Below are 22,785 nucleotides of genomic sequence, written 5' to 3'. Positions count from 1 at the left end.
TGTTCTTAGGGCTGACTCCCTATGCCTGAAGGGCGCGACCCGCCTGGTAGGTTTCACCTGCAGTGCCGGCCGCGTTTCGGAAAGGCATGGGATTTTGAATCATAATAATAAAATACACTCCTACCTCACCACTTAATAATAGCCAATTAATTCTCTTAACTTCTCTGCAAATCTCTCTCCTAGCTAATTCAAAATGGTCCGAAGCACGCAGGTGTAGGTTTTGGCTCCCGGGAGATTCACTGCCTGTGTTGTTAGGGCTGACTCCCTATGCCTGAAGGGCGAGACCCGCCTGGCAGGCTTCACCTCCAGTGCCGGCCGCGTTTCGGAAGGCATGGGATTTTGAATTAACAAAGCTAGTTCCGTAAACTTATCATCACCTAATAAATATCTTTTCCGTTCCCTGGGGTACGTAAAATTTTACAGCCACACCACTACAACACACGCGACAATCCACACACACGTCGTAGCACCTTGTCAAGGCAGAATCATGCAGGTGAACTGGTAGAGGGAGCTGCCCCAGCCCTCGCTGGGGATCCGGGCCGAGAGGCATGCATGCCTGTCAGGGCAGGGCTCTGGGGGCATGTACAGTAGTTTTAAGTCTATATTTAATATAAAAAATAAAATTAAAAAAATTTAAAATATATAAAATAAAACAAATTTTGGACGAGGGCATTTCTCTGCCCAAATAATAATAAAATAGGACGACCTTCATTGGGAATACAATCCACTAACTCCACTTTTTTTTTAACAGGTTATAGCAGACAACAGCCAGGGGGCTAGGTACAGCAATACTGGCTTAGTCTAACTTTGACAGAGCTATTTTGGAACGCAATAGTTCGGTCCCTAAGGCTGCCAGAAGTTTACTAATCCATGTAATTTCTTTTACCGTTCACCAACACGACCACACGATTATATGCCTGAACTACCTGTTACATGCACTAATGGGCTAACTACCCATGCATGTTCTGTGTTCCCAGGGGTTCGGAGGAGCGGCTCGCACAGCTTTACACTACACGCCACACCCGAGTTTAACTAGGTCACTTGATATTACAGCACACTGACAAGCCTCTAATGCACACCAACACGACACTACATCACGCCAGTTAGCCAATCTGACTGGTGGGGAGCTTCACTCCCCCGCCAAATTAGGTACACGTAACTTTTCTAGGATTACACAACCTACCAGCGCACACACAGGCCCATGTGCCAAACCTATCCCACAAGACACGCACCCCCGCCGTCGATTCAAATTATTTTTCACCAGTGTGGGGTGCACCTGATTTACTATGCACTTAGCGAGTTATAGAAACTTCTGTTTCTGGCCTCGCCCACGCTTACTGCCCCGGATGGCAATATGATGAATCGGCGGCGTAGTTATTTACATTTTACCTTTTGGTATCAAAGCGTAGTATAATGCATGCAGTTAATTAATAATTTTCAACATTTAATAATGAATCAATCTGTTCATGTTTTTCAGATAGTTTATGTTTTTCAGATTGTGAAGGACGCCCCCTGTAAGGGTTAGTGTATTGGAGTATTGCTATCAAAATTTTATTTTGCATTATAAATGCTTTATTATTATACTGTTATTACTGTGTAGTTGTTTACATTTTACCTTTTGGTATCAAAGCATAATATAATGCATGCAGTTAATTAATAATTTTCAACATTTAATAATGAATCAATCTGTTCATGTTTTTCAGATTGAGAAGGACGCCCCCGGTTAGGGTTAGTGTATTGGAGTATTGCTATGAAAATTTCATTTTGCATTATAAATGCTTTATTATTATACTGTTATTACTGTGTATTTATTTACTTTTTACCTTTTGGTATCAAAGCGTAATATTTAATCATTTTCTGTTCATGATTTTCAGATTGTGAAGGACGTCCCATTGTAAGGGTTAGTGTATTGGTTTGACCATGGATTCAATAGGCCTCTTGGGGAAACTCACCATGTAAAAAAATGAGTTAACGCATTGAGCGCTGTACCTCTTGAGACAGATTTGTCTCAAAGGTGATGTGGAAACCAGCGTATGTTTCTAGGATGTGAGAATTATTCAGAAGCAATCATGGAGTGTGAGTTAGCTACTAGGGGACCCTAGGCGCAGAGTCCCTCCCCTGACCTGGTTGCCTCGGTTGACTTATCACCACCCAAGCCAACATTCCTGCAGCGAGCACCAGTGAGAGCACCCAGACCAGTATGGCTTGTTTAAAAAAATATGTATGTGATTTAATGATATTCTTGCATAATAAAAATGATCATTAAATAGTGAGTGATTGTTTTATTCAACTACCAGAAGTAGAAGGAACTTATAGACCAAAATTATTCTTGTCAGTGATACATGCAAATCATTTATATTTTGTACATACATATTAAATCTAAAGCAATTAAATTTAAGAAAATAAATTAATGTATGTGATATTTAATACAAAAAAATTCACACTAAAACACAAGAAATTAATTTGGAATCAAATCATGTATTACCAAAAAACAAGTGTCAGCAAGGAATATGCTTCCTGAAAGGTAGTTAATCTTGCCTACAAAAAGTTATTTATTTAATTGAACCTACCCCATTAATCGTAACTACTTAGTTATTTAGAATACAGACTTTTTAAGCAAAAAAGCATATTTTTTTTACACAATCTCAAAAGTGGGGTGGCAGCAAGGTAACACCTTCCTGAGGATATCCAGCTCCATAATGCTTATATTTTTAAGATAATAAATATTTGTATAATGTATGGGATATTTACACACACGAAAAAGGTACGATTTCACACTACATTACAAAAAAAATTTTAATTGGCAATCAAATTTGTGTATCACCTACCAAACACTTGAGTGTCTGCAAGGAACATGCTTCCCGAAAGGTAACATTAATCAAGCCTTCAAAAAATTATTTATTTAATTGAACCTACCTCATTAATCGTATTACTTAGTTATTTAGAATTCAGACTCATTTTTGAAAAAAAAAAAAAAAAAAAAATTAGTGGAGTGGCAGCAAAAAAATTAAATTTTTAATCAAAGCATGCCTGTGTATCACCTACCAAAATCCGAGTGTCAGCAAGGAAACACTTTCCCGAGGATCACCAACACCTAACTACTGATATTTTTAAGATAATAAATTTTTGTATTTATGTTTTGTATATTTTACACAAAATAAAATTACATTTTCACATTAATTAACAAGAAAAAAAATTAAATTATGATTCAAACCATGCCTGTGTATCACCTACCAAAAACCGAGTGTCAGCAAGGAAACACTTTCCCGAGGATCACCAACACCTAACTACTGATATTTTTAAGATAATAAATTTTTGTATTTATGTTTTGTATATTTTACACAAAATAAAATTACATTTTCACATTAATTAACAAGAAAAAAAATTAAATTATGATTCAAACCATGCCTGTGTATCACCTACCAAAAACCGAGTGTCAGCAAGGAAACACTTTCCCGAGGATCACCAACACCTAACTACTGATATTTTTAAGATAATAAATTTTTGTATTTATGTTTTGTATATTTTAAACAAAATAAAATTACATTTTCACATTAATTAACAAGAAAAAAAATTAAATTATGATTCAAACCATGCCTGTGTATCACCTACCAAAAACCGAGTGTCAGCAAGGAAACACTTTCCCGAGGATCACCAACACCTAACTACTGATATTTTTAAGATAATAAATTTTTGTATTTATGTTTTGTATATTTTACACAATATAAAATTACATTTTCACATTAATTAACAAGAAAAAAAATTAAATTATGATTCAAACCATGCCTGTGTATCACCTACCAAAAACCGAGTGTCAGCAAGGAAACACTTTCCCGAGCATCACCAACACCTAACTACTGATATTTTTAAGATAATAAATTTTTGTATTTATGTTTTGTATATTTTACACAAAATAAAATTACATTTTCACATTAATTAACAAGAAAAAAAATTAAATTATGATTCAAACCATGCCTGTGTATCACCTACCAAAAACCGAGTGTCAGCAAGGAAACACTTTCCCGAGGATCACCAACACCTAACTACAGATATTTTTAAGATAATAAATTTTTGTATTTATGTTTTGTATATTTTACACAATATAAAATTACATTTTCACATTAATTAACAAGAAAAAAAAATTAAATTTGGATTTAAAGCATGCCTGTGTATCACCTACCAAAAACCGAGTGTCAGCAAGGAAACACTTTCCCGAGCATCACCAACACCTAACTACTGATATTTTTAAGATAATAAATTTTTGTATTTATGTTTTGTATATTTTACACAATATAAAATTACATTTTCACATTAATTAACAAGAAAAAAAAATTAAATTTGGATTTAAAGCATGCCTGTGTATCACCTACCAAAAACTGAGTGTCAGCAAGGAAACACTTTCCCGAGCATCACCAACACCTAACTACTGATATTTTTAAGATAATTAATTTTTGTATTTATGTTTTGTATATTTTACACAAGATAAAATTACATTTTCACATTAATTAACAAGAAAAATAAATAAATTTGCAATCAAAGCATGCCTGTGTATCACCTACCAAAAACCGAGTGTCAGCAAGGAAACACTTTCCCGAGCATCACCAACACCTAACTACTGATATTTTTAAGATAATAAATTTTTGTATTTATGTTTTGTATATTTTACACAAAATAAAATTACATTTTCACATTAATTAACAAGAAAAAAAAATTAAATTTGGATTTAAAGCATGCCTGTGTATCACCTACCAAAAACCGAGTGTCAGCAAGGAAACACTTTCCCGAGCATCACCAACACCTAACTACTGATATTTTTAAGATAATTAATTTTTGTATTTATGTTTTGTATATTTTACACAAGATAAAATTACATTTTCACATTAATTAACAAGAAAAATAAATAAATTTGCAATCAAAGCATGCCTGTGTATCACCTACCAAAAACCGAGTGTCAGCAAGGAAACACTTTCCCGAGCATCACCAACACCTAACTACTGATATTTTTAAGATAATAAATTTTTGTATTTATGTTTTGTATATTTTACACAAAATAAAATTACATTTTCACATTAATTAACAAGAAAAAAAAATTAAATTTGGATTTAAAGCATGCTGTGTATCACCTACCAAAAACCGAGTGTCAGCAAGGAAACACTTTCCCGAGCATCACCAACACCTAACTACTGATATTTTTAAGATAATAAATTTTTGTATTTATGTTTTGTATATTTTACACAATATAAAATTACATTTTCACATTAATTAACAAGAAAAAAAAATTAAATTTGGATTTAAAGCATGCCTGTGTATCACCTACCAAAAACCGAGTGTCAGCAAGGAAACACTTTCCCGAGCATCACCAACACCTAACTACTGATATTTTTAAGATAATAAATTTTTGTATTTATGTTTTGTATATTTTACACAATATAAAATTACATTTTCACATTAATTAACAAGAAAAAAAAATTAAATTTGGATTTAAAGCATGCCTGTGTATCACCTACCAAAAACCGAGTGTCAGCAAGGAAACACTTTCCCGAGCATCACCAACACCTAACTACTGATATTTTTAAGATAATAAATTTTTGTATTTATGTTTTGTATATTTTACACAATATAAAATTACATTTTCACATTCATTAACAAGAAAAAAAATTAAATAATGATTCAAAGCATGCCTGTGTATCACCTACCAAAAACCGAGTGTCAGCAAGGAAACACTTTCCCGAGGATCACCAACACCTAACTACTAATATTTTTAAGATAATAAATTTTTGTATTTATGTTTTGTATATTTTACACAAGATAAAATTACATTTCACACTAATTAACAAGAAAAAGAATTAAATTTGTATTTAAAGCATGATTGTGTATCACCTACCAAAAACCCGAGTGTCAGCAAGGAAACACTTTCCGAGGGGTAGCTGCTAATTCATATATGTACGATAATAGTACAAGTACCTTCTTTCACCAGTAATAAAGTAGTTACTTTAACTACAGCATTTATATAGCTTGGCTAAGTAAATATTTTTTTAAAAATTTAATTCGCAATTTTAACTATATGTAAATATTATTAGTTAATTTACATATCTTTGTGACTGAGATATTATATTTATAATAATGAGAATTGTGTTTAACTAGTCCGCTCTTGAATTATTGAAGTGTCAGCATCTTATTTCAATTGTATGCTGCTGCCCGATAGATGCTCCTTGCTGCTGCCACTCGAGTATTTGTAACATATTTTGTGTAACCAATGAGAGAGCAGTGACGTCATACCGGAGTGTCAGCAGTGATGTCCGACTCGGAATTTGCTGCTGCCACTCGAGTGGCAGCAGACTCGGCCTTTATTAAAATTAAGATTGTAGAAAATTATCATCATTTAGTCAGTAATAATTATTCATTATGTAAATGTTTTACCTAGGTAATATATAAAATTAGGCTATAACATATAATACTCTCTGATTACGTATTATCACCCTAATATTTATGCATTTACTTCTTTCAAAAATAATTGTTGTAGGTTATATAATCATAATTAAATATAATGTGAACCATAATATATGTTCCAGTTGTGCAATAAAACACATAGGCTGTTATCGGTGTGTGGTTTAGTCGTATACAATTGCGATCGTCCATCGGGAATTCTGAGAGCAGTAAGATTAATGTGTATTAATCACTAGGAAGAATTGAATGTTTGTTTTTTTTACAAATTTGAGAAACATTTTCCAATTTCAAGAAGCTATTCATCTCTCAATACTTGTACCTCAGAAAAGAGTAGAATTAAAATTGTAATAAAATTTAATTCTCTTTTAAACATAATTAATTATAAAATCGCTAAAATTAATAATTTTTGAGAAACATAAAAAAAATTCCTAACATTTTGTAGTTTTTTGGTGCCAAAAATTGTCCTGTTGTTGGCCATGTTGGATACCTTTGTTTCTTAATGTTGGCATCAATAGGTACACAAAGTAGTATGTACTGGTATGCCTAGTGGCAAGTTCAAGGTTGTGGTGTCGGCCGCCATCTTGGATAGTGACTTCACAACGGCCACAAATTTCACAAAATTCCTCAAAAAGACTAACAATTCCTCAAAATGTCTAAAAAAAAATCCATATTGCACACTTTTTTTATTTTAAAAAAACCTCCGGGGGGAGGCAAATGACCCCAAAGTGGCTTAAAATTTAAAAAAAAAAAGAATTCTTTAACAATTTTAATTTAAGCTGCTGTGCCTGGATATGGACCACAACAGACATATGATTCCTCCTGTGTAATTTTAAATATCAGTTACATTTTTACATAAAAACAACAAAAATATTTAAAAAATTGTAATATGTTAAAACATGACTTGATGTAAGTTTTTGGACAAACGCCATAGCTAAGAACTTTTTCTGTTGAAGAAAAACTAATAAATAAAATAAATAAATAAAAATACCCAAAAAAAGACAAAAAACACACAAAATTAAGCAAACAATTGCTGTTGTCAACAAGGATATTCCGAAACAGGAATATTTTGTGGTGTTCATATCCTTGTTGACAACAGCAATTGTTTGCTTAATTTTGTTTTTTTTTGTCTTTTTTGGGTATTTTTATTTATTTATTTTATTTATTAGTTTTTCTTCAACAGAAAAAGTTCTTAGCAATGGCGTATGTCCAAAAACTTACATCGTCATGCACTCTCATTGCACAAATCTTTTAAAGATAACATGTTAAAACATATTTCATCAAAAAACACAGTTATTCCATCGAGCCCCGACTACTTGATTCAATTTCGCATGTATTCAATAATAGTAAACAAAAATGGTGACAGTTCCTTCCAAGGAGAAAGCCAGGAAAATTGACTTCCCAACACTACTAACGATGAATATATTATTTCCACAGTACAGCATCATGGCTGCCATATTGGACTTGCCACCTTATTTTCGTATGCTAGAATGTGCACTACTGCCATTTTGGTTTAATTAATTACTCGCTAGCAAGCACTATTGTTAATAACCAGACAGTCAACTATCGTAGCGTCCACCATCTTGTGCGCCATATTGGCAGCCATACTGTAAATCCATAGTTTTTAACCTATAAATTTGGAAGAAAATCTATAAACTATCAAAAATTCGCCTAGTAATATATTTATTGATTCGAGATATTTCTTCTTGGACAGATCCTTGGTCAATGGAAAAAAAAAAGTAATATCAGCTCAAAAAATACTCATCTGCAGTTCAAACAAGGACTCTAATACGAGATAAATGCCTGGCTGAATAAATACGTTACTCCATATCACTATGCCTACCATGGAGGCCCATCATTGCACCTTTAAACCACTAGACTTCCAAAGAAAAGAATATAGGCCAAGCATCTCCAGACCATGAGGTTCCTTCATATTCTATGCATCACAAATCTTTCAAGCAGGTCATGATCAGTGTCAGGCGATTAGGCCAAGGTTATATGAACCACGAGACATTCTTTTTCTATATTTGTCATACCTTTCAAATAATCCTTGACCTATCAAACAATCCTTGTCTGTTTCCAAACAGATAAACCTAAGGTATGGCTATAACATATTACAAGCATTTTTACCAAATAATTAAGCATGTCTAATGCTTACTTTATACTCAAGCATCCATGAAATTTGATTTATGATATTAAATCATCAGTCCTGACCACAGACTTGACTATGCACAATTAAAGAAAATGAGGTACATTTGGACACACATACAACTCGAAAGGATACGATCTCGCACGGTAGGATACGATTAACAAGATTCTACTATTGGATACAAAAGGAAACTATTCATATGATACTATTTAGATACGATAACCATGATAAGGTAAGATTGGAATAACAGGATACGATCGTTAGGAGATCGATAGGATAGGCTTGACACATAAACTGCGGGCAGGACATCATACAGTGATATCTTTGTCTGCAGTTTATAACTGCACTTAAGTCGCCCCTCTGAGTGTCTCAACCAGAATGGTTGCCAGGGAGCATAGTTCGGCACCCAGCCATATGGCGCTGGTGTTGACCTTGCTGTGACTTGATAGTGCGCTACGTCATTAATGGGAACATTTTCCCTTTGAAGAATTTGGGGAGCGTAGTTCAGCAGCCTACCGCACAGGCAATGGTTTTGACTTTGTTGTGACTCGCCCTTTTTGTCTAGTGAGCTGTGACCTTGAATGTGTTGCGAGTTTCGTGCGAGTTCAGAGAGAGATGTTGGGGAGGGGAGCGTAGTTCGGCAGCCGGCCGCGTGGCGCTGGCAGTGACCTGGCTGTGACTTATCCTTCCTTGTTTGGTGCGCAGTGTCCTTGGAGGTGGTGCGAGTTCAGAGAGAGATGTTGGGGAGGGGAGCGTAGTTCGGCAGCCGGCCGCGTGGTGCTGGCAGTGACCTGGCTGTGACTTATCCTTCCTTGTTTGGGGCGCAGTGACCTTGGAGGTGGTGGGAGTTCAGAGAGAGATGTTGGGGAGGGGAGCGTAGTTCGGCAGCCGGCCGCGTGGCACTGGCAGTGACCTGGCTGTGACTTATCCTTCCTTGTTTGGTGCGCAGTGTCCTTGGAGGTGGTGCGAGTTCAGAGAGTGATGTTGGGGAGGGGAGCGTAGTTCGGCAGCCGGCCGCGTGGTGCTGGCAGTGACCTGGCTGTGACTTATCCTTCCTTGTTTGGTGCGCAGTGTCCTTGGAGGTGGTGCGAGTTCAGAGAGAGATGTTGGGGAGGGGAGCGTAGTTCGGCAGCCGGCCGCGTGGTGCTGGGAGTGACCTGGCTGTGACTTATCCTTCCTTGTTTGGTGCGCAGTGTCCTTGGAGGTGGTGCGAGTTCAGAGAGTAATGTTGGGGAGGGGAGCGTAGTTCGGCAGCCGGCCGCGTGGTGCTGGCAGTGACCTGGTTGTGACTTATCCTTCCTTGTTTGGTGCGCAGTGTCCTTGGAGGTGGTGCGAGTTCAGAGAGAGATGTTGGGGAGGGGAGCGTAGTTCAGCAGCCGGCCGCGTGGTGCTGGCAATGACCTGGCTGTGACTTATCCTTCCTTGTTTGGTGCGCAGTGTCCTTGGAGGTGGTGCGAGTTCAGAGAGAGATGTTGGGGAGGGGAGCGTAGTTCGGCAGCCGGCCGCGTGGCGCTGGCAGTGACCTGGCTGTGTCTTATCCTTCCTTGTTTGGTGCGCAGTGTCCTTGGAGGTGGTGCGAGTTCAGAGAGAGATGTTGGGGAGGGGAGCGTAGTTCGGCAGCAGGCCCCGTGGCGCTGGCAGTGACCTGGCTGTGACTTATCCTTCCTTGTTTGGTGCGCAGTGTCCTTGGAGGTGGTGCGAGTTCAGAGAGTGATGTTGGGGAGGGGAGCGTAGTTCGGCAGCAGGCCCCGTGGCGCTGGCAGTGACCTGGCTGTGACTTATCCTCTTGTTTGGTGCGCAGTGTCCTTGGAGGTGGTGCGAGTTCAGAGAGAGATATTGGGGAGGGGAGTGTAGTTCGGCAGCAGGCCCCGTGGCGCTGGCAGTGACCTGGCTGTGACTTATCCTTCCTTGTTTGGTGGGCAGTGTCCTTGGAGGTGGTGCGAGTTCAGAGAGAGATGTTGGGGAGGGGAGCGTAGTTCGGCAGCCGGCCGCGTGGCGCTGGCAGTGACCTGGCTGTGACTTATCCTTCCTTGTTTGGTGCGCAGTGTCCTTGGAGGTGGTGCGAGTTCAGAGAGTGATGTTGGGGAGGGGAACGTAGGTCGGTAGCAGGCCCCGTGGTGCTGGCAGTGACCTGGCTGTGACTTATCCTTCCTTGTTTGGTGCGCAGTGTCCTTGGAGGTGGTGCGAGTTCAGAGAGTGATGTTGGGGAGGGGAGCATAGGTCGGTAGCAGGCCCCGTGGCGCTGGCAGTGACCTGGCTGTGACTTATCCTTCCTTGTTTGGTGCGCAGTGTCCTTGGAGGTGGTGCGAGTTAAGAGAGTGATGTTGGGGAGGGGAGCGTAGTTCGGCAGCCGGCCGCGTGGCGCTGGCAGTGACCTGGCTGTGACTCGCCCTCCTTGTCTAGCGCACTGTGGCCTTGAAAGCGGTTGAGTGTCAGTTAGCTGCTCGGCGCGCACAGAGCGCTATGTTGTCCCGCGCCGCTACGTGATGCTGCTGGGACGCTGGTGTCCCTCTCAGGTAAGTGTTTTACTGCGGGACCGTAAGGGTTACTCCGGCCCGTGCTGCAGTGTTTTGTCGCCTTTATGTCGTAGAAGGGATGCTTTGGCTTTTTAGGGCTCTACTAGACTTTTTAAAAGTGTTGGTTAACCAGATATATGACTCATAAGTATTTATTTATTTTTATTGTAGGCCTACATAATATTGATTTATAAAATAATCTAGTAAGTTGCTTTTTACTTACAAAGCTCTCTCCTTAGTGCTTCAGGTAGTAGAACTTCTGTAGTGTGTTAGGCCAAAGAATTGTTTACTGTTTGTTTTCTCTATGATTTTTCTGTAAGAAGTCTATATTTGGCAGTATGCTGAGGAATCTTCCTTTGTTTGTAGCAAGGTGGAAATGAGCAGAAACTGTTGATTTCGCCAAACCATTATAAGAATTTGGCAAATTATGTGGAAATATCAGTTATACAATCGGTGAATAACAAATCAAATCCTAGCACTTTTATGGAGATTGTAAGTGAATTAAAATTATATTTCAAAAATTGATGAAGTCCGTATTCCGCCAATGAAAAATAGTTTGATAAGTTAATACATGAAAAGTGCATAATTATAAAACTCCATACAGTTTTGCATAGGAGGTCTTGTAGATGTTTTCGCCTAAGCTATAAGGAAACCTTTGAGACCTTCATGTGCAAGACTCGCAAGTCTAGCAGGAAACACTCATTTGCTGTTGCGGGCATACGAAATTATGAACATTTGGTGATCTAATTATTTCCGCGTGTAGGCTTTTGGCCAGTAATGTTCGTGTGTTACCGTGTGGAGTTATGAGAGTGTTAAAAGCATGCTATGGTATTATCGTGCCAATTTTATGGTTATTTTTAAGTTAACTGTAGTCACTTCACTAGACGTCAAATCCAGTGACAGAGCTAAACTTTATATATATATATATATATATGTTTATATATATATGTTTATATATATATATATTTATATATTTATATATATATATTTATTTATATATATATATTTATATATATATTTATATATATATTTATATATATATATGCCACGAATTTTAATATAGCTTATTTTCAACTTACTGGATAAATGTCATGGGTTAAATGTAAGTAAATTAAAAAAAATCTTAGATATTAAATACAATATTTAACAATAAATGGTTATAAATTTTTAACTTTTAAATTGGTAATGAGTAAAACTATTTCTTAAATTCAAAAAATATTAGTTCTAATATTTTGATAGCAAGAAGTGACTCCAATAGGCTATTTTTACTGAGATTAAGTTAGCTTCAAATCCCAACTTCTGTACGGAATATGTGCCATAATTATAGTACCTTGCGAAAAAAAAAACTCTGATAAGACATAACAAGGGCATAATGCAAAAATTGCATAAAACATCTATGATCCTTAGTACTCTGTAGACACAACAACAAAAAAACTGTATCATTAGAAAGGTATACAATCATAAAATAGGCTCTGACGTCTATAAATCCGCATAAAAACTTCTTATTTGGAGTTTTTAATCGTAAGTCGGCTGATATTTCCAAGATTAATTAGGTAGCTATAATGTTCAAACAGAATATTATACCCTATAAAGGGGTACACAAACTTAAATACTGTTATTTTGTGTACAAATTTGTATATTAGCTAAAGAGTTATACAGGTTGGTGTTTATTATAACCCAAAGACGCAACATATAGAAATATGTATCATATGGAAATTTATATATCCTTATACGATATATACATACAATATCATGATATCCACTTCTTAACTTGGTACATTTAATTGGATTCAAATGAGGTCACGCAAGTTAAAAGGATTGTATATATAAGCAGGAATATGTACCCTATATGGTTACTTAAACTATAAATAGGTTCTCATATATAAAAAACTCAACATATCAGCTGCAGGGTTATACAGATTTATGGTCATTTACCAATAACTTAATTTCACATTTTTAATCGTAATTCGGATGACATCACAAACTTTAAAGGGCCTAAATGTTAAAAACAGAATTTCCTAAGCGTTCAGAAATCATTGCAACACCAACTGCCATGTTGGAAGTCCAGTAAAACGTAAACTAAAATATGAACTTAGAAGTGGGTGTGTGCGCGTTTGCATGCCCTCAAATATGGCGGTATATGTTGTCTTGAGCTCTCAAGATGGCGGTATGTGTTGTCTGGAACTCTCAAGATGCATTTTCAAGGATAACTATTTACAAACTGGGGAGAGGTCAACGTGCATCTGTAGTTTCCGAATACATCTTCGGATGGTGTTCTAATTTAAGATTATTAATGAGTAGAGACCTGCCAAATTCCCGGATCCATTCGGTGTTAGGCTAGAATTCAAACACATATACCTCTTAAATAATTTTGCTATTGGCTTACTGTTCATCTGGACGAATCTCAACCAGTTATAAACCCTCAACCAAAGAAGGATCGAATCACAGTCAAACCAGCTGAGACGACTTACAAGTCAGCAGCCAATGAACTTGCATTATTTGCCCGAGTGTACAGGGGTATGTGCAGTCTATCCTGAAGGCCATAGAAACCGCGAATTTTGCATGTCTCTACCAATGAGCTTCCGACCTCCGAATTTATGTTAATAGTTTGTTTTTCAGTTACAGTCAATAATTTAAAAAATAGTAAAAATGGGTAATGGCACAGCGGTAACGGGACCATGAGACGTCGCTCTACGAGCAGGATAGTCTGCACACGCCTAGGACACGCCCCTCGAGGCTGTGGCCAATAGGAGGCCGGCTGGCCTGGGTAATGGCACAGCGGTAACGGGACCATGAGACGTCGCTCTACGAGCAGGATAGTCTGCACACGCCTAGGACACGCCCCTCGAGGCTGTGGCCAATAGGAGGCCGGCTGGCCTGGGTAATGGCACAGCGGTAACGGGACCATGAGACGTCGCTCTACGAGCAGGATAGTCTGCACACGCCTAGGACACGCCCCTCGAGGCTGTGGCCAATAGGAGGCCGGCTGGCCTGGGTAATGGCACAGCGGTAACGGGACCATGAGACGTCGCTCTACGAGCAGGATAGTCTGCACACGCCTAGGACACGCCCCTCGAGGCTGTGGCCAATAGGAGGCCGGCTGGCCTGGGTAATGGCACAGCGGTAACGGGACCATGAGACGTCGCTCTACGAGCAGGATAGTCTGCACACGCCTAGGACACGCCCCTCGAGGCTGTGGCCAATAGGAGGCCGGCTGGCCTGGGTAATGGCACAGCGGTAACGGGACCATGAGACGTCGCTCTACGAGCAGGATAGTCTGCACACGCCTAGGACACGCCCCTCGAGGCTGTGGCCAATAGGAGGCCGGCTGGCCTGGGTAATGGCACAGCGGTAACGGGACCATGAGACGTCGCTCTACGAGCAGGATAGTCTGCACACGCCTAGGACACGCCCCTCGAGGCTGTGGCCAATAGGAGGCCGGCTGGCCTGGGTAATGGCACAGCGGTAACGGGACCATGAGACGTCGCTCTACGAGCAGGATAGTCTGCACACGCCTAGGACACGCCCACGAGGCTGTGGCCAATAGGAGGCCGGCTGGCGCGCAGCAGTGCTGGTTCTCGCTGCGTGGAGCCTGCAGCGGGCTGTGGCGCCGGCCGGAGTAATGGCACAGCGGTAACGGGACCGTGTGACGTCACGCGACACCTACACGCCCACACGGCCCAGGGCACCTTCACGTGCCCCAGTTCCTGCTGGAGCTGCCGGAGCAGCCCGCGGGTCCGCCTCGCTCCTCGCCACCCGTACCTGCTGGGCCACTCAACACATTATCAGCTGATTCAAAAATCCATTTTGAAATGAGCTGCATTTACAAAAAATTAGGTTGGCTTCAAATTGCTTTCAATTGCCATGAATCTCACAAATCTTCGCCCTACATTTAATGTTCACCTTTGCTCCGAATAATAACCCTTTGTCTAATCTTTAGTGTTAAATGAATTATTACCAGAGGATCCCAAGAACACCAAGGAAGTATGGGCAGCTCCCTTTAAAGCTGTCTCATGAGTGGAGCTGCATTAAATATAATAAGAAGCTAGCTGACAATCCTTTTCGATGAGGTGATTTCGTTTTGTGTAAAGCTTATTTCTTGGGAATAAGTTTTGTTAGAAGAAATAAATTTTATCATTTAGTTTCAAGTTAAGGGTTTTGAGTTATCATATCTCTTTTTGGGTGAATTTGTGTAAATTAGAAAGTTAAGAATTTTTTTTTAATTGTGTTGACCATCTTGGTCTCTTGTGTTTTATATTCCAGTTATGTTTCTTTTCTCTCCGGTTCGCATATTTGTGCCTGTGCGCGATGTTAGGCCGTTGTTCCTCCTTATCTGTATCCACATCTTGGTTGTGGCCAACATTAAGATAACACAATTCCAAATTGGTGTACTTTTTGAGAAGAGACAAACATTACATTTTTCGGACAGTTATTTTTCCATTGTTTTGAGCTTAGACCTACTTTTCTTACAACATGAAAATGAGCTACTGGAAACAGCATTGAATCAGGTCGTTTTAGTGAATGAAGCACATGCTACTGGAAATCTTTCTATAACTCAAAATTTTGCATTGGTTATTCAACAACTTAAGGAGAACTTACTAACATATAAAACCGAAACCTTAGCATTAACTTCAATTTAGGCCCGAGGATATGCACGAGAAAAAAAATATATTTTTTTAAATTTTGATCGATGAAACCAAGGCATGGCAGACATTTTGCGTGATGGCCGCGTACCATCGCACGTGCAGACGTATCTCGTTAAAGAATTCTACAGTGTGAGCTTCAAGACTTTGATGAATAATTTTGGCATCAAACACTACTCTACATTTAGTAATGCCAATGCCTTAATTGTCGAAAGGTTTAACAGAACTTTGCTCACCAAGCCGTGGTGACAATTACAATGGCAATTACAAGCGGCTGGATATCTTGCCGAAACTAATACGCGAATACAATTCCACGGTACATTCTACCACGAAAATGAAGCCTAAAGACGTGAAGGAAGATCACCTCCTTCGAACAGTGTTTTCCAACATGAAGAAGAAAGATCCATGACAGCCTAAAGCTAACGTCGGTTACATTGTGTGGATTTTCAAGCAGAATGGCGTCTTCGAGAAAGGTTTCACTGCGAAGGACCTACTACATAGAAGTTTTGGACCACAAGCCTATTCGTGGCGGGTTCTATGCCGAAGAGATACAGCCTACGATCTATCTGTATACATACTTGATAGAGAAGATTCTCAAACTGACAAATGGTCGAATATATATCAAATATTTAGGTATCCCACCTTTACTTTAATTCGTAGATAGAAAATGCAGATATCGAGAAATGATGATAATTTTCCTGTTTTGGTTCGTGTACAAATAAAGTAATAAATTTTTTATTTTTTATTTTGTTTTATTTCTCGAACCAGTAATTTTTTTAGTAATTTAATTAAATTCTTTTTTTTAATTGATCAAGGATCGAACAGAGGACAGTAATCGATTGAATCATTCATTAATTTAACATGTAATTGTTTTAATGCAATTTGAAATTTTTCCCGAATTTCTAACTATAAATTTACAGTTTTTCAATATGATGGCCAAGATGGCTGACAACGTGGTGGATGACAAGTTAATAAATAAGTACTGAACTCTAGCAGGAAAAAATTAAACTAATATGGTGGCAGCATCCTTTAGCAGACTAAAACAATATGTCGTAACCTTGATGGTGGCCTCTAGCAGACAAAAACAAGATGGCCGCCATGATGTCATATTGGCTAATGTAATATCTACTTTGACATTAGTGGTGGGAGGTCAGTCTGCCGATGGCCTCTGTGGAAGAAGAATGATTCTCCATTTTAAATTGACTGACCTCATTTGGTTCGAGCCGAGGACTCCATGTCATATGTTTTTTATAAAATTTAAAATTTTTTCCTGATTTTCTTGCTTGAATATTACGTATTTTAAATATGGCTGAAAATTTTTAAAATGGTAGAATTTGTTTTTTATTAAATTTTATTTTATATATATATATATATATATATATATATATATATATATATATATTGTAAATTTAATATTTTTCCTGATTTTCTAGCTTAAAAAATACGGATTTTCAAAGTGCCGGCTGTAACGAAAAGTATAATGTTAGAGAGTGGGGCATTCTATTCCAAGATAGCAGAAAGTTCTAGAATTTATATAATGGCAATACAAAATGGCGAAAAAACAAAATGCGGAATCCAATATGACCGATCCAAAATGTTCGCTGGAGTCAAGGTAATCCAATATGGTCGCCGTGACTTCACAATCCAAGATGGTGATCAGCACCACGGTAACACACCCTGAACTCTGTTACATTATGCACTGGTACAACATTTTTTATAAATTAAGAATTTTGAACATTTAGTTAAAATAAGTATAGTTTCATATTCTAAAATAATACATTATTGTTTCGATAAGTTTTCAAATCATTGTTTTTGTTCTTTTTATGTAATTTGTTTATATTCATATAATCTAAGTTTTATTAATAAAAAATTAAATTAACATTAATGAACCAAATTAAAACAAAATATATTTTAATGACATAAAGCATATTTTTTTTAGTTTAAGTGATATGTTATGATATTGAATTCATTTATTAAATTGATGCTGTTTTATTTATGATATTTAAAAAAAAAAGAAATATATTGTTTATTTCTTTTCGATCTGCGGTTACGTGTAACATAATGTGTTATGCGCTTAAACTACATCACAAGACAAACTAAGACAAGTGAATTAACAAATTCCAATTCTTGTAACTCTTGTAAACTTTCAAAAAGTGCAGTTTCAAGATGGCCTCTCTATTTTAAAGCACACATTGAAACGTACTCCTATAATAAATTGGCTTTCTGCGTTGTGGTACACTCCAAGTCTCTTTAAAGTATAAACAATAGCAGCAAAGGATCAGCCTGTAGCAGTGGGCGGGGCTTGTCGCAGGCGGTGTACCGGCGGCGGGCGAGATGAGCAGGTGCCTGGCCTGCCTACAGCTCGCCATGGTGGTGACCTTGAGCACTCACTGCGCCAGCTGCTCGCCCATGCTGCCCCGCGGCCAAGGTCAGTGAGCCAGCAACAGTGCATGAACCAGCTGCCCCTTCCCCCCTTCAGCACAAGCTGCACCTCCCTGTGCTAGCTGCACCCCCTGCTAGCTCGCAGCCATGGTGTTTGTTTGTTTGTTTGTTTGTTTATCGTCTTTATTGGTGGCGAAGTTAATCTTACACTTAACCACTTTTCTGCAATTACATCAAAGATTTGAATATTAAAAACTAAGCATGACATAGACTAAATATTAAGAGAACAAATTAAAATTTTAACTTAATGTTCAAATATTAACTATTACAAAAGATTCAACCATAACTTATTATAAAGTAATTAAAAACTAAGCATAGACATACATAAAAAGGAAAGTAATTAAACATACAGCAAAAAGTATCAAAACCGAAAAAAAAAGAAAAAAACATTAGGTGCTACTACATTAAAACCAGTCACTCGCACATTCACACACAGAATCAAGCAGTAGGGTAGCAGTGAAGTGGTCATGGTGTATCCGCCAGCTGCAGCCCCTGAGGTCGGTACGGTGTGAAGGCAGCTTCTCGCGGTGGTCGGCTCGACGAGTTCTGTCCGCCGACATACTGTGTGTTGCCAGGGTTCCCTACTTGTACCTGCTGGATTCGTAACGATCTTTTCTCTCCAGAATAGTCTCTACTGTAGTCGCTACTGGGTCACGTGGCCGGCGTAGGCAGCCATCTTCATGAAGTGGCGATATGTCCGCGTGGCAAGGGTGGAGTGGGCGGGTGGCCCGCCACCAGGGGGCAAAGGCAGGCGGGTAGCCTGTCACCAGGCGCCAATACTCGTCGCACACCCAGGTACTTACATACAAACTAATATACAGTATTTTACACACGGAACAATACTACACTTCAATTTTTTTATAAGAAATCTAACAAATATGGATATTAATTACCAAACGGAAATAAAAAAAATTTCAAACACTTATCTAGTATTGGTCAACCTTTGTATATTATAAGTTTTCATTGGAAAAGAATTCCTTCATTACTATTTTTTTATTTGTTACCTGATTTTCGCCATTTTCATTAGTCCTGCAATGTCCTATGTAATGCAGTATTCACTTTTCGACATATTCCCCAGCCCTTTCCAAGCACTCGCACCAACGTGGTCTTGGCGGGTAAACCTGTTGAAGAAGACTCACATAATGGCAGCATTCACCTATTCGTCAGAATGAAAGTAATGACCTTTAAGGTGATATTCCATCTTTGGAGATCTCGTAATAAATCCTGTCCAAATGCACTAAGCGTCGTAACGATTCATGCCGGTTCGATAGTAACGTTTCGCGAACGGAAAGAATGCAGAGGCTTTGATGATATGTTAATTTTGGAGTTATTTCGACCAACACGTCTCACATTATTTATACAATTATGACTGAAAGGCTGTTTTGCTAATGGACAACTTACTACTTCACAATTTCAAAAGAATTCAATTTCTTTTTAATTTCGTTATGGTTTTACACAGCACCAGAAGGCATCAAAAAAATTTGAAAGCAGCCCATGTGTGGTAATGCCCGGCCAAGCTACATTTACAAGCCACTGGTGCTGTTTCCCTGCGCCTGGCACATAGCAGGTGAGTAGCAGCAGCTAGTCGACAGCGAGACCTGGGCAGACGCTGACGGGTGGAGACACCACCGCAACTAGAGCAGCTCGGAGTGCAGGCTCGGCGGCCTTGCTTCCCAGGTACTCGCGGGCTCAATCAAGGTCGCGAGGCTCCTAGCAGCGGCACCTAACTGTTCCTGCCCGACTCACGACCTTGTCCCTTCCGAGCTTCCTTCCTGCTTGACTCACGACCCTGTTTCTTTCTGACTCAACCCGACTTCCTGCCTTACTCACTGGCCAAGATCCTGCCTGACACACGAACCCTTTCCTGACTGACTCAAGACCCTGTTTCTTTCTGACTCAACCCGACTTCCTGCCTTACTCACTGGCCAAGATCCTGCCTGACACACGAACCCTTTCCTGACTGACTCAAGACCCTGTTTCTTTCTGACTCAACCCGACTTCCTGCCTTACTCACTGGCCAAGATCCTGCCTGACACACGAACCCTTTCCTGACTGACTCAAGACCCTGTTTCTTTCTGACTCAACCCGACTTCCTGCCTTACTCACTGGCCAAGATCCTGCCTGACACACGAACCCTTTCCTGACTGACTCAAGACCCTGTTTCTTTCTGACTCAACCCGACTTCCTGCTTTACTCACTGGCCAAGATCCTGCCTGACACACGAACCCTTTCCTGACTGACTCAAGACCCTGTTTCTTTCTGACTCAACCCGACTTCCTGCCTTACTCACTGGCCAAGATCCTGCCTGACACACGAACCCTTTCCTGACTGACTCAAGACCCTGTTTCTTTCTGACTCAACCCGACTTCCTGCCTTACTCACTGGCCAAGATCCTGCCTGACACACGAACCCTTTCCTGACTGACTCAAGACCTTTTTTCTTTCTGACTCAACCCGACTTCCTGCCTTACTCACTGGCCAATATCCTGCCTGACACACGAACTCTTTTCTGCCTGATTCATGACCCTGTTTCGGCTTAATTTACGACCGTGTTTCTGCTTAAACATGGTCTATCTTCCTTTTTGACACAAGAGGCGAATTCCTACCTGACACTAGATCCTGTTCCAGCCTTACTCATGCACCATGATACTTTCTTGCACACAATCCTGTACCTGCCAGACTCAAGACACTGTTTCTGTCTTACTCGCGGCTAGTGATCGTGCCTGAGGCACGTCACTGGTTTCTGTATGACTCATGACCCATTTTCCTGCCTGACTCATGACCCATGACCTATCAACCTGCTTGGGTCTCGGCTCCCGTTTTGACACGACTCACGTACCATGTTTCTACGTTACTCGTGACCCGTGACCCATCTAGACTCACTGCTATTGTTACTGCCTGACTCACAACCCGTGTTCCTGCCTGACTCATGGTCTGAAACTTGCTGCTGTCCCAAGCTGTGTACTCTAGTAGCGAGCATTGCTCCTGATGACTCAACTATATTGGATTCTAAATTACTAGAAGATTTGACCTCATTAAAAGTGTCTTAAAATAATAAAGCCATGTAACAAACATATTACAATAATGTTCTAGCTCACTGGCTAAGGCTGTGTCTGAAGTGTGGCTTTCTGCGAGGACACACAGAGTTTACCTTCACCGCCAAGATGCCTGAACACAGTGTCATTAACCTGCTCCAAAGCAGCAGTGCCTCTTAGCTGCTACTGAGCTCTATTTTCTCCTTCTTAGCCTATTATGCAATTTTTTATGTTACAACAAATATTGCTGTGACTGTCTCCCTAAAGTAAAGGTGTAATCAAGTTTACCCTAATAACAAATCATCATTTCTCATCCGCCACTCACCTAAACTAAAAAATAAAGTGAACATTAAAAAGGCGTAGAGTTTGTTATAACTTCATTGCTAAAACATATGCCAGCGAAATGTGTAAACAGGCGATCCCTCCTTAATATACTATGTCTCGCGCTAAGTCATAGTGTATGATATATCACAAAGAGACCAGTGGCACCAAACCATGTGCTCAGTAGGAACAAGTGGTATTGCCAACCGCAGAAGGTCGCCAGGTCATACGCCTCAAATAGACTATGCACTAAGCACAATGAATTACTGCCTTGTGCTAATTGTTCAGTAGGGAAACTTGGACCTGACTGCAATCGGTCGATGTTGGAATAGTTGCCTGGGAGGGAACTAGTTTTGTGCCAATTGTTCAGTTGGTTGTAATCTGTAGATGCTTAAACAGTAGCTTGGAGGGAGTGATACATTAAGCGCAAATGTGCTAGTGCCTCCTTCCAGTTCCTTTGTAGGGAAACGTGATCCTGGTCATTCTCTGTGTGTAGCTGGTAGCCTACATTCACCTGGCCGAGAAATGTCACATTCCACACAAATCACATTGCTATACTGTAATTAGTATTCATATATTAAGGTGAATATTCTTTTAGGTAACCTCAGATTGGAGGAAATCATGATATTTCCAGGCCAATTTACATGCTCTTCTCTATTTGGCGGACAAAGTAGTTCGTTTCAAAGTACCTAGAAAAAAAATTCATTTCCTAGTGTCCATTAATAAATCAACAGGTAATATAATTTCACTTCTCATAGCGATTGATTTTTTCACTAAATAGCTAGCGACGAAATTAGGTAGTACAAAGTTGAGGACTGTAAACAAAATATGTATATTTTAATAGTAAATACTCTAGTTAATCTTGTAATAATTAGTAATACAACTCATTCAAATTCTTCGCACGCTACTACAGTTATTAGCTTACGCGTAGTCCAAATGTTTAACTTGAGGTAAAATTTGTTTCTTCTGGTACATTACAAAAACCAAGCTATACCTTTTGCCTGATTAAGAATTAATTATCCTTTTAAACTATCAATTTTGTTGGTCTTTCCACTGTGGACGACCAAGTCTACCAATAGTAAATATAACTAGAAAGATATCTCTGTAAGTAAGTACACCTCAGAGAGTCTGCTGTATGTATAGCTACGAGGTCTGCTGGTGTGTAGCTACAAGGTCTGCTGTATGTGTAGCTACGAGGTCTGCTGGTGTGTAACTACAAGGTCTGCTGGTGTCTAG

General features: G+C 39.3%; 1 protein-coding gene across 1 annotated transcript in view; it reads left to right on the top strand.

The window, feature by feature from the left end:
* Positions 1–11,020: 11,020 nt before the first annotated feature.
* LOC134534386 (serine protease 27-like) overlaps positions 11,021–22,785 on the top strand; it is a 47,540-nt gene continuing 35,775 nt past the window's right edge. The window contains exons 1-2 of the mRNA XM_063372848.1: positions 11,021–11,109; positions 18,064–18,180. Of these exons, the coding sequence (XP_063228918.1) occupies positions 18,087–18,180 (94 nt within the window). The 5' untranslated portion in view covers positions 11,021–11,109; positions 18,064–18,086. The remainder of the gene's footprint in view (positions 11,110–18,063; positions 18,181–22,785) is intronic.

Source organism: Bacillus rossius, chromosome 7 (assembly GCF_032445375.1).
Source record: "Bacillus rossius redtenbacheri isolate Brsri chromosome 7, Brsri_v3, whole genome shotgun sequence".
NCBI classification, from domain to species: Eukaryota; Metazoa; Arthropoda; class Insecta; order Phasmatodea; family Bacillidae; genus Bacillus; species Bacillus rossius.
Note: the sequence above shows the minus strand (reverse complement) of the source record. Positions and strands in the feature narration are given on the sequence as shown.